The 17,068-nt window shown below is 44.7% G+C and overlaps 1 protein-coding gene across 1 annotated transcript in view; it reads left to right on the plus strand.

The window, feature by feature from the left end:
* Positions 1 to 17,068, plus strand: part of LOC136864150 (regucalcin) — a 194,704-nt gene that overhangs the window by 47,573 nt on the left and 130,063 nt on the right. The window contains exon 2 of the mRNA XM_067140793.2: positions 5,354 to 5,526. Coding sequence (XP_066996894.2) covers positions 5,354 to 5,526 — 173 coding nt within the window. The remainder of the gene's footprint in view (positions 1 to 5,353; positions 5,527 to 17,068) is intronic.

A 17,068-nucleotide genomic window follows, 5' to 3' on the forward strand; every position in this document is an offset into this window, starting at 1 on the left:
AGCAAGAAGCAACGCACTTTTAGTGAGACTTCAGCTCCCGAGAGCGAAGACTTTCACAGTAGCAACGCTCAGGACTTCAGCAATCAGCCTAATTTGACTGCAGTCCACCTGAGGAGCAAAATAAATCAATAATAATAATAATAATAATAATAATAATAATAATAATATTTTTTCTTATTTTTTCCCTTTAACAACCTAAAATCTCCTGTACATTTCTTAATGTAGTTTCCATGGAAGGCACTAAATTCATTTTTCATTTTAATAATGGAATGAAATGAAATGGCGTATGGCTTCTAGTGCCGAGAGTGTCCGAGGACATGTTCGGCTCGCCAGGTGCAGGTCTTTCGATTTGACGGCCGTGTGCGACCTGCGCTTCGTGATGAGGATGAAATGATGATGAAGACGACACATACACCCAGCCCTCGTGGCAGAGAAATTAACCAATGATGGTTAAAATTTCTGACCCTCCCGGTAATCGAACCCGGGAACCCTGTGACCAAAGACCAGCACGCAAACCATTTAGCCATGGAGCCGGACAATAATAGAATTAATGCACTCATCCGTGGGTTTCATTAAGTACCCTCTTGAAATGGTTTATAGCCAATTCCTAGGCGAAGGAGAAATATTCACGCTTTGGATTCCGTACATACTGGCTTTCTAGAGGTACTTCTTCTTCACCCTATAAGCTACATAGCCAGCAATTATTTCTAGTAGCTCGGCCTTCTCTCTAACTACTTCGACAGACACGTTTGCATTATTTTGATCTTGAAAATATTCCAGAAGTGCATTGACAGCTGAAGTGAAATCATCCTCATCATCATCATCGTCAAAATCACAATTTTTGTCACAAGCTTCTCCATTTTGGTTCGACACAGCTTGACAATGTTCGTCATTATCGGGTATGAAGTTTTGAGGCACCTCATCTTGCGCTGACAAAAGGTCCGCGCTCAGAGATTGAACACCTTTTTTCACCTGGACAGTTTCTGCTGTTTACTTCTTCACCTGCATTCCGGCTTAAAATTAATTATTTCATTCACTGCCATACAATGGTATGGAGAGGATGATCATAAAAGCGACCAAGTCCTCGGATCTGGGAGAAGTAGTTCTCAATTATGTCCTGGTTATAATTGGCCACCATTACGTAAGTACAGTCTTCTGATTTTAAATCCTTAAATAAACCAAACCAAACCAAACCAAACCAAACCCCATGGCACTACAGCCCTTGAAGGGCCTTGGCCTACCAAGCGACCGCTGCTCATCCCGAAAGCCTGCAGATTACGAGGTGTCGTGTGGTCAACACGACGAATCCTCTCGGCCGTTATTCTTGGCTTTCTAGACCGGGGCCGCTATCTCACCGTCAGATAGCTCTTCAATTCTAATCACGTAGGCTGAGTAGACCTCGAACCAGCCCTCAGGTCCAGGTAAAAACCCCTGACCTGGCCGGGAATCGAACCCGGGGCCTCCGGGTAGGAGGCAGGCACGCTACCCCTACACCACGGGGGCCGGCCCTTAAATAAACCACGAAGGCTATTTATAGACATTAGAAAACCTTCTTGAAAAGGAAGGAGTTTGTTTTTGCCAATTATTCTCATGGTGAAAATTAATTCGAATAATTTGTCAAGAGCATGATTTTGTTGATCTATACAATTCCTATAGGCACTTTTTAAGCTGTTTGTACCATACACGGGGACACGAGAGTATAGAACGTCAAATCCATTATTAATCGTGAATACAGTCTCTCCTACATAGCTGAGCTCTGAGAAGTTATAGCATATTGCTTTACCCACAGATCAGCGGCTTCCCGTACATTTTGCCTCTCCGTTCCAGCCACAAGCAGATGCTTCATTGAAAGCTTATGCGCATATTGTAGGTCTTCGCCCTCACTTTGCATTTCAAATAATTTTGTACATGCTTCTTTTGTAACACACCCCCCACTTTCGAGTTGATATCCTTCATCAAGAAGGTGATTCCGCAGTATTTTAAGTGCATGAGGCACATCACAGAAAAACGTATGTTACGTTCTTTACTTGATGGATTTTCCAGCGACGGTTTGTCCCACGAAATATTCAGATCAGTCATACATATCCTATTTTAAGGTCCCATGTCACATACAACTGCTCTAAATCCGGTGCTTTCTAAAATCTTTAACATTATTTTTTAATTTTATTGTCTCGGTATTAGCTGCACTAAGGCGGTACTGAAGATCCTTATTTTGCTGTTTTAAGTCACAATTTTCTAGTTTAATTAACTCCAATTCTGCAATCACTTCAGCAATTTTCTCATCACAGAAACATTGATGTTTAATTTTCCGTAACTCCTTAGCTCCTTACGCTTTTGTGACCTTATTTCACGATCCTTACAGGACTGACTCGCTAAACATTACTTCCTCTTCTTATCCTTTTCATACCGCTTTTTTCCCACACTTGTTGAGTCGTGGATGCGAACTGCGTCGCACATGTGGATGTAGTCCTGTTTTATGGCCGGATGCCCTTCCTAACGCCAACCCTATATGAAGGGATGTAATCACTATTGCGTGTTCCCGTGGCGGTTGGTAGTGTGGTATGTTGTCTGAATATGATGAGAAGAGTGTTGGAACGGACACATACACCCAGTCCCCGAGCCAGAAGAATTAATCGTAAGTGATTAAAATACCTGACCCGGCCGGGAAGGCCAGTACGCTTACCATTCAGCCAACGAGTCGGACTCGCTAAATCATTACTACTGAGTGGCAAAATTAAGTGTGGTACTGCGTCAGGCTTTAAATCACGTCTAATTGGAAGGTTTAATAACTCACTCTTAAAGTCCCTTATGTAGTCCGAGTCGTCGAAGTGTACAGAGCATTCTCAACAGTAAACGAATCAGCCCGTTTACAGGCGTTAATCCACTTTAATTTAATGTCACTGTTCTTTGAAAAACGATGTAACTTATTGTCTAAGTCCTTCTGGTGTCTATCGTGGTTAGAGCAACCGGCGACAGCACAACACAGCATGGCACAACACAGCACAGAAAAATTAAACTCTTACACTGTTGCGAAGGTAAACACCGTCGCTTGACTAACGGTGCTCTGCTTGGTTGCTTGGTTTAGCGAACTTGGGGACCACGTGACGTCAGGAGGCGTGGATTGCTACTGCGCATCCAACTGTGACCCCTACCGTCCAGTCTAGTAACCGTGTTGTCTACGCCACCGCCAAAGAAAGAGTTGTGATTCGTTGAGCGTCTAGTACCGATCTCCACCCCGTCAACGTCACTATGAATACCGTGCTGACTCACTGACTGCTGGAAGATGCAACACCTATCTCCACGCTGTACAGCTTGGGACTTTCCCCCACTACGAGAAGACTTCCTGTGTTACACCACGCCTTGTGCCTTCATTTCTCGTTATTTAATCACTATTTTATAAACAAGCATAGTGAGAGAATTGGAGCAAGATGTTGGACCATCGCGTGTAGTGAAACAGAAAAGAGGAAAACCGCTCAGAAGTGACCATAGGCAGTGCGACGGTTGCATTTCCAATGAACTATGTCTATGTCCACGTGCAAAGGCAAGGTACTCCGCCTATTTGTTTTCATTAGGATTAATCTCTTGTGAAAAGTCCGGCTCTATGGTTAAATGGTTAGCGTGCTGGCCTTTGGGCACAGGGGTTCCGGGTTCGATTCCCGGCAGGGTCGGGAATTTTAACCTTAATTGGTTAATTTCACTGGCACGGGGGCTGGGTGTTTGTGTCGTCTTCATCGTCATTTCATCCTCATCACGACGCGCAGGTCGCCTACGGGAGTCGAATCAAAAGACCTGCATCTGGCGAGCCGAACTTGTCCTCGGATACTGCCGGCACTAAAAGCCATACGCCACTTCATTTCATTTCTTGTAAAAATAAGTTTTCATAGTCTACTCAGCTCGCGCAGTGCGGTGGACTGCGGTGGGCTGTGTGGGACGAGTGCTGTGGGTGAGAAAGGGGCCGCGTCAGTAGAGGAGGACACTGCACGGGCTGGGCTGCCGGAGTCCGCGCGCTTGCGAATGCTGCGCGGTGGGCTTCACTGGAGGACTCTGTGCGGCGTGCTCGCCACCAGCAGTTTACTTTTCTGCGCGGCTTAAGATCTCAGCAACTAGGAGTACATGCAACATCGACACAGTTTAACAACAGACTTCTTACACAAGATGTACATGGCGGTGTTGACCTAATTGTCCCACGACCCTTACTTTAAACAGTAATTTAACGTGAACGTGTCCGGCTACTTGGCTGAATAGTCAACGTGTTGGCTTTCGGTTAAAAGTGTTCTGGGTTCGATTCACAGCCGACTACATGTGGTTGATTCCTCTAGATCATGGACTGGGTGTTGTTGCTGTCCCCAACATTTCCGCAACTCACCCCCCCCCCCCCCTCACATAAAACTATCCTTCACTTCCAGTAATACGTAGTTTCCTTTACACGGCAGACGCCGCCGATCAGCCTTATTAGGTCTGCACCAGGCTAACAATAGTCACGTGTGCGTGAAGGCGGTAATTGCAAGGCCTTGTGCGTATCTACAGACGATACTCTGTAATTGTATTGCATTTGATTAGCAATGCCTTCGCAAGGTAAGTACATTCAGCGACGTTTTCGAGGAACACATCCCACTGTCGGCAGTCCTGAAGATGGTTTTCCGTGGTTTCCCATTTTGACACCAGGCAAACCACAATTAAGGCCACGGCCGCTTCCTTCCCACTCCTAGGCCTTTCCCATCCCATCGTTACCATAGGACCTATCTGTGTCGGTGTGACGCAAAACAAATTGTAAGAAGAAAAGGAACAGAAAGGGAACAAAGCCACGAATGTTAGCAGATCTGGGGAATATGTATGCCAATGGCAATTATAGCCTTCTAGTGCTTTTATAGCTTGGATAGTTTGACGTTCTTTTATTGCAAAATCTCTGGTTCAAAACTGGTGACAAAAAATGTCTCTAAGATACGACCATTTAAGCAATACCGTACGTGAATTTTTATGCACTGTTCATATGACTCTCCAGATGCCATTACCTCGACGCTGACCTCAAGAAACTTAAATTAGGACATTATAATTCTAACGTCCGGCTCCATGGCTAAATGGTTAATGTGCTGGCCTTTGGCCCAAGGGGTCCCTGGTTCGATTCCCAGCCGAGTCAGGGATTTTAACCTTCACTGGTTAATTTCAACAGCTCAGAGCTGGATGTGTGTACCATCTACAGCACTAGAATTCATTCATCATTGGTAGGGATCAATCCTCACAGACACGCAGGTCGCCTGTACGACGTCAGCTCGAAAGACCTGCACCAGTTCTCTTCGGAGGCCACACTCCATTATTATTTCATCTATGTAAATGAGACTGTCTCTAAATACAGGTGGACTGGAGCTGAACTACAGCCCGTTTTGAAGCAGGTTACGGAGCCAGTGGAACACGGAGAGGGTCCTCACTGGGATGGTCATCAAAAGGTACTCTACTTCGTTGATATACACCAGCAGCTCGTAAACCGCTATGACCCAGCTACTAACAACGTGTCACACGTCAAACTTGGTGAGTATGAGCAGTTATGAGGAACAATCTTACAGCACTTCACTTACTAGATTAACTTCTGTAATGAATGGATGTACAGGTTTCTTTTCTCTCTTTAAAACCCTGCATGGAGTTGGAGCAGCGTTCTTTGTATCCAATACACATGTCACTGAACAATATCACTCACCGCATGACTTTTCTATTTATTCAGCTGAATTATTTGCTATAAGGCAAGCCCTTATTTTTATTAAGAAGCATGCTATTTCTGAAGTCACTATCTATACTGATGCTCTAAGTGTGTTACAATCTCTATCTTCCTTTACTTTCTCACAAAATTGGTATCTCTATAATGTTAAGTATCTACTCTACACGCAGGATCACTCAGGGGTCTATCTCACATTAGTCTGATTGCCCGGGCACATCGGTATATACGGCTATGAACAGGCAGATTATTTCGCCACACGTGCCGCTCGACTTTCGACGCCTCCCCTTCGCGTAATGGTACCACCAACAGATTACTGTCCACATATAAAAGATAGCGCCTATCGTACTTAGCAGGAGGACTGGCACAAAACTGCCACGAACAAAGGAAGATTTTACTGTCATATACAACCTAACATCCCTCCCAAACCCTGATACATGAGACGTTCATATTCTCGTCGCCACATCAGTAATAGGGCAAGGCGTGTTCTAATTGGACGTAGCCCATCACCGATCCATCAGTCTCTGTGTAGGTGCAATGATGTCAACTCCTACAAACGCTTTGCTGATTGAGGCCACAGAAATGCCTCTAGCTCTACGTCGTCAGGTTCTTACGGATGTCTTCACACTTCGTACAGCTTCCATGTCAGAACACCCATTACAGAACAAATTGGAGAGCCTGACACGGGCCATCGCTGACGGACGATTGTCCCAACCTCGCCGGCTTGCATTGCTCCTCATCAGTTACAGTGAAAACAAACTAAGGATTCCTTTGATTTATAAAAGTCCAATCAACCTTACCTTCCAACATGACTATAACCCTACCCTTCTGAAGCCTTCGGTTTATCACCTTCCACAATATATGCAGGGGTTTAAAGCCTCAACAATGCAGTTTCACATTTTGTCAATAATACCTGGTCCAACTCTGTCCAGATCTACACCGACGGCTCAAAAACCTCTGAAGGAACAGGGTGTGCATTTTATTGCTCACTCACGGAAGAATATGGTCAACTCAAACTTCCTACAGAAACATCTATTTATACCGCCGAAATTCTAGCCATCCTTGCTGCCGTCAAATATGGTCTCTCTTACCATTTTCAGAACATACTCATCCTCGCCGACGCGAGAAGCGTCTTAGAAAAACTGCAACATCCAACTCAAAACAGTACTACAAGTCCTTACATTTATGATCTGCTTCAACAGATTCATGAAGCTAAAACATCCGGTAGCCAAATCCACTTTCTGTGTATAAAAGGACACAGTGGAATAAGATACAATGAAGTTGTCGATCATCTCGCGAAAGGAAGTATGCTCAGTGGCATGTTTCATGGGATACAGCTTCCATATACTGACTTTATTCCGCTAGTCAAAAGAAGAGCCTATACCCAGTGGAAAGATGAATGGGCAAGAACTAGCCACTACCGAGGAACACATTACGCCACACTGCAAACAACAATACCGCAAAAATCCTAGTTCTGGAGGTACAATATTGCAAGAAGACATCTAACAACCATCATCCGGATGAGGCTTGGCCACGGATGCTACCCTCACCACCTCCACCGCATCGGAGTGACTACCACGACAGTTTGCCCACATGGCGATTACGACGATGCGGATCTGAATCACATAGTCTTTTCTTGTTCCAGGTGTGAGCAACAACGAACAAAGTTATTCGCACAGCTTCGGTCATTACGTATCCCATTCCCCACAAATGTTAACATTCTTCTTCAAGACCACGGTAGCAAAATCTACAGAGCACTGATCCAGTTTCTACAAGACACCAGTCTAACTCTATAAACCCTGATGCAGAAGCCACCAACTGAAATAATTAATAAAGATAATCTCCTAACTGTTACACCCCATTAACTACTACCTTTCTACCATGGCTTTCACATCCTGCAGTAATGCCATGACCGGCCTTTTGGCGAGAAGATACAGCACCATCCTTATCCTTATCACTACCAGCTGGCAAAATGGAGTCTAACCAAACGCCATTCTTGTAAATAAAAAAAGGCGTGTTCTAAAACAATGGGAACTGAATCAGCATTTTCCCACGAGGTCATTGACGTCTAGTAGTGTATCTATGCGGGTTCTGACCTGAGGTCATTGACCCCTAGTATAGTAGTGGGGCAATGCCGATTGGCGGATTTTGCATAAGAGAGCAAGCCTACCTCATAGACGCCATATTGGAGGAGCCTAACCTCACTTTTACGGCCAGTTGTCCTTCCGATGGGGATTTTGCATAAGAGAGCAAGCCTAACTTCTCAGTCGCCATCTTGGAGGGACCTGACATTATATGGCATAGTTTTACGGGCAGATGCTCTTCCCGACGGCAACAGTTGCCATTTTGCAGGGCCTAATCTTACAGGGCATAGTTTTACGGGCAGATAACCTTCCCGGCGGCAAGAGTCGCCATCTTGGAGGAGCCAGGCCTTACAGGCCATAGTTTTACGGACATATGCCCTTCCCGATGGCAAGAGTCGCCATCTTGGAGGAGCCTAACATCACTTTAACGGCTAGATGCCTTTCTCGACGCCAACACGAGTAGTAGGGCAATGGGTATTCTCGCGACGCCATTTTTAGTAGTAGGGCAATGTGGATTCGCATAAGAGAGCAAGCCTAACCTAATTTAGGGGCCTAATCTCACTTTTACGGCCGGATGCCCTTTCCGATGCCATCTTGAGTAGTAGGGCAATGGGGATTCTCGCCACGCCATCTTCAGTAGTTGGGCAATGTGGATTCGCGTAAGAGAGCAAGCCTAACCTCATGAAGGGGCCTGACCTCATCTTTACGGTTAGATGTCCTTCCCGACGCCATCTTGAGTAGTAGGGCAATGGGGAATTCGCATAAGAGAGAATGCCTAACCTCATGGAGGGGCCTAACTACAGAGGGCCTAGTTTTATGGTCAGATGCCCTTCCCGTCCCGATTTTGGAGGGAACTAACTACACAGGGCACAGTTTTAAGTTCAGATCACCTTCCCATCGCCATTTTGATTCTCCTACCAGAGGGGCATATATGGTGTAACCTACTTTTACGGCAAGATGCCCTTGTCGTCGCCATTTTTGGAGGGCCCTAACTACACAGGGCCCAGTTTTACGGTCAAATGCCCTTCCCGTCGCCATTTTGGAGGGCCTAATTACACAGGGCAAATTTTTACGGTCAGATGACATTCCCGTCCCCATTTTGATTCTCCCACCAGAGGGGTCACATAGGGTCTAACCTTGTTTTACGGCAAGATGCCCTTCTCATCGCCATTTTGGAGGGGCATAACTCTGCAGGGCCCAGTTTTACGCTCATATGCCCTTCTCGTCGGCATTTTTGAGGGCCTAGCTATACAGGACCCAGTTTTATGGACAAATGCCCTTCCCGTTGCCCTTTAGGTGGGGCATAACTACACAGTCGCCATCTGTGATTTTAAAAGGGGTCAGATTAAGGCTTTATGTCTCCATCCGACATACTACTTAGTTGTTCACCTGTGTTATCGAGTAGTCTGCTTATGGCTTTACGCCTCCATCCGATGGACATGTAACGTGACGTCACAGTCATATCCTTGCGTACGAGAGCAAGCCTAATCGCACAGACGCAATTTTGAAGTGGCCTACCCTCACATACACCATTTTGTGTGGGGCCTGGCCCAGTTTTACTCTGCTTAAGGCTTTACGTTCCATCCGACGGACAAATAACGTGACGTTACAGAGTGAGTTATTTTAAAAGAGGTCAGCTCATGGCATTATGTCTCCATCGGACAGTAACAAACAAGTAGTCTAAACATTATAACCATGACGACGTGATCTTATGCTTAAGGCTTTACGCCTCCATCCGACAGACTGTCTCCGACGGGACTGAGCACGTGCCATACTAAGATCATTCTGTTTTAACATGCAGCGATGACGTCGACATGGTTATGCATGTTTAGACTTGTTCATTATCAAGGTTACTCTCTAGTAAACTCAAGCCTTTATATATGTATGCGTGTGATTATTTTCGATATTGATCTTTCTTCAAGCTATTGAATGTGAGAGTGCCATAATAATTTCCTGTCGAGGTGAATACCTAAATATTTAGTCGACGTGACAATCGGGATCGAAAAACCTTGAAATAGGACAGGCTGGTGATCAGTGCTAGGTCTCCTATACAACTGCCGCTGTCACAGGGGGCGTGTGGTGCGCAGACAACATACCCGCGCATCAGTGCTCCGCTATCCCATGACATTTGCTCAGTCAGTGTATAATAGAAACAATAGACAGAATCTCTTTTTTTTTCTGAATAAATCAACAATCGCCTTGATTGATACCGAAAATGGTTTGAAAAGTGCCTATTTTCGTAATTTTTTGGGTAATCAGGGTCTTCTTTAGAATATTCAGTCGGCCCTTTCAAAACAAACTCATCACGCTGAATGTGCATAATATGCGCTGGCCACGTTGCAGGATCTAAAGTAATCACCGGCACCTGCTCCGATTTGTAAGTAAATTCAATTTCAGTTTCAGTGTCTGTTGACAGTTCTATCACTCTTTTATTGCCATTATCACTATCACGATCACTGTGGTCACGATCGCTTGTAACGGTATCATCAGTAGGGGAAGGTACAGGTACAAATGCAGTGTCTTTGGCCTCGTGACTGCTACTTTGTGAGGAGGAACTAAAGCTAGGTGCAGACGTACTGGTCTCAGCCGCGGCAACATTTTGTGTTGTATTAGTTTTTAAAAATTAGTTTTGGCACTTTACTTAATAAAGCCTCATTCACTAACTCACTTTCCTTGTACAACTTTCTCCTTTGCACCCCTGACAACTTTTTCGACATAATTCTTGAATTTTCCACTAATCACTATCACTATGCACTTCACAACAACATCGTTCAGTATTCATAAAGCTCGTAACGCACGGAAGACTAATCTATTAGCAATTATCGTAAACAGCGACGGCGTGTCTGTATCAGTGCCAAGTGTAAACTGTGTCCGACGCGCACTCCGGGTGGGGAGGGGTGTTGATGTCGACTCGCCGGTGCCGATGAGTCACGATCCTACTCCCACCCTCACTACCTGCTACCACAGCGGACAGCGCTGCTCGGTATACACGGTTACTACAGTGCATTATGCATAGAGAGAATTTGTGCGCACTCAGCCATGCATCCATTGTATTATTGTATAACACAGAGACCAATACAGTCAGTAGTATAACTGGATGGTTCTGCAGCCTCCTCCCGCGGGAAATTTGTATTTTGGCGGGAAAATTGAATTTGAATTTTGGCGCGAGATTTGAATTTGTAAACAAAGCCACATGCTTTTTGACAGCTGTCATCGACAACAACGCATCGGTAACCTCACTGCTGCCATCTTAACGGGCCTAAACCTTAGTGGTACCAACTTAACCTCACAAGCGCGAGATTTGAATTGGTAAACAACTCCACGTGCTTTTTGACAGACAACAACGCATCGCTAACCTCAGTACTACCATCTTGACGGGCCTAAACCTTAATGCTACCAACTTAACCTCACTAGCGCGAGATTTGAATCGGTAAACAAATCCACGTGCTTTTTGACAGCTGTCATCCGCCATCTTTAAACCACAGAGCACCGTGCTGCCCTCTTTATCGCAGTAGCTGCAAATTCGTCACCTGTCATCCGCAGTGCTGCCATCTTAACGGGCCTAAACCTTAGTGCTACCAACTTAACCTCACTAGCGCGAGATTTGAATCGGTAAACAAATCCACGTGCTTTTTTGACAGCTGTCATCCGCCATCATTAATCCATAGAGCACAGTGCTGCCCTCTTTAGCTACTTACCTTTGAAGTGTGGTGGCGGATAATTTGAAAAATCCTTTTTGACAGCAGCCATCTTTAATCCAGAGAGCACCGTGCTGCCCTCTTTAGCTAGATACCTTTGAAATGTGGTGGGAGGCAATTCCACGTGACAGCAGCCATCTTTAATCAAGAGAGCACCGTGCTGTCCTCTTTGTGGCGGTGGCAAATTCCACGTGCTCTTGTTTGGAAACAAACTCACGTGATTTTTTCTGACAGCTGTCATCCGCCATCTTGCATCGCAAACCTCAGTGCTGCACTCTTTAGGTAGATACCTTTGAAATGTGGTGGCGGCAATTTTAAAAATTCTATGTGTTCTTGTTTGGAAACAAAGCCACGTGCTTTTTGACAGCTGTCATCCGCCATCTTTAATCAATAGAGCACTGTGCTGCTATCATGCGGGCAATTTCGTCAGCTGTCATCCGCCATCTTTAATCCACAGAGCACCGTGCTGCCCTCTTTATGGCATGTAGTAACGGGCAATTTGAAAAGTTCTGTTAGCTGTCATCCGCCATCTTTAATCAAGAGAGCACCGTGCTGCCATCTTTAGCTAGATACCTTTGAAATGTGGTGGCGGCAAATTGAAAAATTCCACGTGCTCTTGTTTAGTAAACAAACTCACGCGCTTTTTGTCAGCTGTCAAAAAGCACGTGGATTTGTTTACCGATTCAAATCTCGCGCCAGTGAGGTTAAGTTGGTAGCATTAAGGTTTAGGCCCGTCAAGATGGTAGTACTGAGGTTAGCGATGCGTTTTTGTCTGTCAAAAAGCACGTGGCTGTCAAAAAACACGTGGATTTGTTTACCAATTCAAATCTCGCGCTTGTGAGGTTAAGTTGGTACCACTAAGGTTTAGGCCCGTTAAGATGGCAGCAGTGAGGTTACCGATGCGTTGTTGTCGATGACAGCTGTCAAAAAGCACGTGGCTTTGTTTACAAATTCAAATTTCGCGCCAAAATTCAAATCTCCCGCCAAAATTCAAATTTTCCGCGGGAGGAGGCTGCAGAACCATCCAATTACACTACTACAGTCGTTTATAAAATTAGACTACAAACTAGAGATGGGCACTATTGACTAAAAACCACTATCGACTAATCTAGCGATAGACCCTTCCAACTATCGACTGAATAGTTGAATGTTTTCTGTCGAACGAAAGTATTCATTACTTCCTGACTAGAAGACTGAATAGTCGAATGATTTCAGTCGAATAAAAGTATTCATATAACCAAGTAGTCAATCGTTCCATGAAAAACATTCGAATGTTTCCAGTCGAAACTCTCTGTATCAAAAGTGGAGTGTCGTACTTTTACGAATTCGACTTATTTTAATGCAATCTACCAGTAATTAGAAATCACCTGTATAGACACCCATTAGAACAAAATTAACGTTATATTGAGTGACTTACAAAATTTATTCAAAGGGACCCACGTTCGCAGCTGAGAAGTCCACTCCGCTCCACATTACGAATAAGAAGCTGCCCCACTCGTAGATCTCAGGTTCGTATTCCATTCACTGACAACGGATACCGTAACTTTAATGTAGTTTTCCATGGGGTTTTCTACGTTCATTCCTGTCAAATGCCACAATAGTACTGAGCCTTTCGTGTATTCCCTAATTCCAGACTTAATCACACTATTGAGGAACTCACAGTTGCGCTGGTTAAAATCCGATTTTCGCATTCGTCCCTACACGGGGCTAATAAATAGATAGATGCCCATATATGAGCCAACATCATACGAATGGCCTTTCTTGGTGCTAACTTGACAGTGAAACGTAGAAAGACGACAATGAGGCTCTATTACCGAACAATGCTAACAATAATATGTAAAACTTGTTGCTGTAGTACACAATCTGGATGTATATGAGGTGGCGTGCCAGATGCGACCGTGCCGCATGCGACCCGTGCCACTAGCGACCGCATAATCTGTAACCGTGCCGGATGCGACCGGCGTTGACAGGATGCGACCGGCGTTGACAAGTAAATTGTCATTTGATAAGTTGTGTCATCACCCAAGATAAGGTAAGCTAAACGCAGTGCAATGCAATTTAGAAAGTCTTATAAGCAGCTACTGCCCCTACTTTACATAATACTTCTGGGGGATACTCGTTTTACAACACGAAATATGGTGATGCGTTTACGTCTTTTCCCACCGGGCGAGTTGGCCATGCGGTTACAGGCGCGCGGCTCTGAGCTTACATCCGGGAGATAGTGGATTCGAATCCCACTGTCGGCAGCCCTGAAGATGGTTTTCCGTGGTTTCCCATTTTCACATCAGGCAAATGCTAGGGCTGTACCTTAATTAAGGCCACGGCCGCTTCCTTCCCACTCCTAGCCCTTTCCTATCCCATCGTCGCCTTAAGACCTGTCTGTGTCGGTGCGACGTAATACCACTAGCAAAAAAAAATCCTAATTCTCTGAAATTATTTACGACTTAGGCCTACTTACTTATCGTGTCCTATTAGTGCCGGGAGTGTCCGAGGACGTGTTCGGCTTGCCTGGTGCGGGTCTTTCTACCTGACGCACATGGGAGGCCTGTGCGTCTGGATGTGAGATTATGATAATGAGGTAGGGAAAGATGAAACCCGGTGTCGGCACGTAGCCTACTCCTTTCGAATAATACCAAGGGGTATGCTCAATGCTTTACGTCCCCATCCGACGGCCGAATCACCATCAACAGCATCATATCCCCTCATTTCATTTGAACACTGTGAAGAGGTTTGGATTTGAATCCAGGCTTTTGGTACGCAATCTAGTGATTACAAATTGTATACACCAGCTTTCCTACCCTGCCGCCTACATTATGATGGTGAATTTTTTTTCATCCTGGCTAAGTGGCTCGACGGCTCAGACGGTTGAGATGCTGGTCTTCCGACTCCAACTTGGCAGGTTCGATACTGGCTCAGTCTGGTGGTATTTGAAGGTGCTCAAATACGTCAGCTTTGTGTCGATGGATTTATTGGCACGTTAAATAAGTCCTGCGGGACTAAACTCCGGCACCTCGGCGTCTCCTTAAGCCATAAAAGTAGTTACTGGGACGTAAATCCAGCAACATTATTATATTTTTCTTTCGACCAACGGCACTCGAACCTGCTAACAACGGTGTCAGACCTTTATTTTAGAAAATACCAAGTTAGTTACTGATAAACAATCTGCCACTTGGTGACAGCCCTTAATGCAGATAAGATGTAAGTGATTGATGGGTCGCATGCGGCACGATGCATATCCGCTCGGTCGCTATTGGCACGATAATGGCCGGGTCGCATCCGGCACGGTCGCATCTGGCACGTAACCGTATATGAGAACAGCCAAACACACTACTACACTACTACTGTATTTTCTAGATTGTTATTATAGTTATGCCTTATTTATGAATAACGTAATTAATGTAAACATGTATACAACGAAAGAAAGAGCACATAAACGACAAGAGAAAATCGCCATATCAAGTAGGTACTGTACCTCTGAAGTTAACATAAATATTAACTACATTTCCGAAGTGACCATAAACCGATAGTTTCATTCGCTTCCGCGTCGCTGTGACGGCAATGCGACTGAATTCAGTCGACAAGTTTTGTGCTGACTAGAGAGCAAATCGTGGAGAGATCCGTGACGGAGACTGCGACTGAATTCAATCGACTTGTTTTCTAAAGTAGTCGACTATTACGATAGTTTAAACTATCGATTAGTTCGATAGTTATCAGTCGATAGTGCCCATCTCTACTAAAAACGCATAAAATATATTTTTTGTACCCACGGCGGCGCCCCCCCCCCCCCCCGGTCGCAGCGCCCAAGGCGACCGCCTCGGTCACCTCACCCACGCGACGGCGCTGCTTGTGGTATGGGATAGATTCAATTTTTTACTTTCATTGATCTGTCTCAGTCTCATCGTACTTTTTGACAATATCAAATTGACTGATGTATGAACGATGCTATAGGTGGGCCGGCACAAGGTAAGTCATGTTGGCACCACTACAAAAATGAAATGAAGAATGTCACGCGTCAGTCAGAATCACCAATCTACTACTTTTTATATCAGATACAGTTACGCATTTTATTCATGTTAATTCGTATTTAATGCTGTATAGTGCTTATAATCTTCTATTTGCTTACACAAATATGAGCATTAAAAATATTATAAGGTTTAAGCGAGCCACAAAATAAATACGAACTACTTTCAGTTGATTGTTGTTGGCAATATGGGTAGTATAGTGGTGCCATCTATAACTGGCTTGACTACCGTATTGAAATGTTGCCGTTTTGTCTGTCGCCGCTAGCACGTGGTCAGGTGTGATTCGCGCGTTTATGAAAGTTTTGTTTTCATTGTGAGATAATTGTGAAATTTTATTTTAACGAATGCAGTGCGATGTCTCGGAAACGGCAACATAGTCATGAAGCGCGAAGTGATAATTCCTTGCGCCGCGGAGTGTCCCTTATTAGTCAGGCATTAGAATTAGTGCGGAGAAATCGCGAGTTTTACGAGAGGGAGAGGAAATTCGTACGCTTGTGTAGCCGTCTCTCTGTTCCCGCAGATCATGTTGTGGAACGCGTATGTCAAACATTAGGGCTTTCAAAGGGTACTGTTATTCAGAGAGGAGTTCGCCTGCAAGAACAGAAGGAAAAAGGGACTGGGGTACATAGCAGTAGCGGAAACGGGGCTGATAGGGACTTGTTTCACAGCACTCCGGGAAAGAAATGAATTAAGCTATGTCCTGTAACAGGAATTAATTATTTCCAGGCTGGTGCAATACGAAGACACGAGTACGATTATTACAGCTCAAAGTCCCTTCTGTCATTGTTATGGACAATGCACCTACCACTCCGTAATAATGGACAAGACCCCTACTTCGAGCGTCCGTAAAGATCTGTTAGTGGAATGGCTGCAGTAAAGAAATATCCCAGCGCATATTTGTATGACTAAATTAGCCGACGAGGTAGTGAAGGTACAAGGGCACGAGGTTATTAGATTGCTACCGTACCGCTGTCACTTCAACCTTATTGAGTCGGTACGGTCTGGGGTGAAGTAAAACATTACGTACGCACTAATAACAAATCCTTCACAATTATTGAAGTGGAAGGACTGCTCCGGGAGGGTATTGCTCGAATGGATGCGGCTTTGTGTAGGAAGAAAGTTAGCCATGTCACAACATTCATTAACTCGGCAATGGCAATACATGGCATCATCAGTGACTGTCAGGAGTTGATGATCTGCCGAGACGATAACGAAGGCGACGGTAGTGATCTGGAGGGTATCGAGCCTCTACCTTTGTGAATCAGGTATGAAAATAAGGTTTCTGAATTTTCGTAAATTTTATAGATTTTACTTGAAACCTTTTGTGTTAGCACCGTTGTATATTATTCTAACATTTATTGGTGTATTTAAGGTCAGATTCTTGTCGGCCGATTTCTTCCGTATTTTCTAACATCGCGATAATAGGAACTTCGTAGTATATTTATCTCGTATCATTTTGTGTGATGAATAATAGGTGTGTATAACGTTCGATTTTTGTCGGCGGATTTCATTTGCATTGTGTATCATCGCGATGACATTAAAATCTCTCCCTTGTTT

Source organism: Anabrus simplex, chromosome 2 (assembly GCF_040414725.1).
Source record: "Anabrus simplex isolate iqAnaSimp1 chromosome 2, ASM4041472v1, whole genome shotgun sequence".
Classification (NCBI taxonomy): domain Eukaryota; kingdom Metazoa; phylum Arthropoda; class Insecta; order Orthoptera; family Tettigoniidae; genus Anabrus; species Anabrus simplex.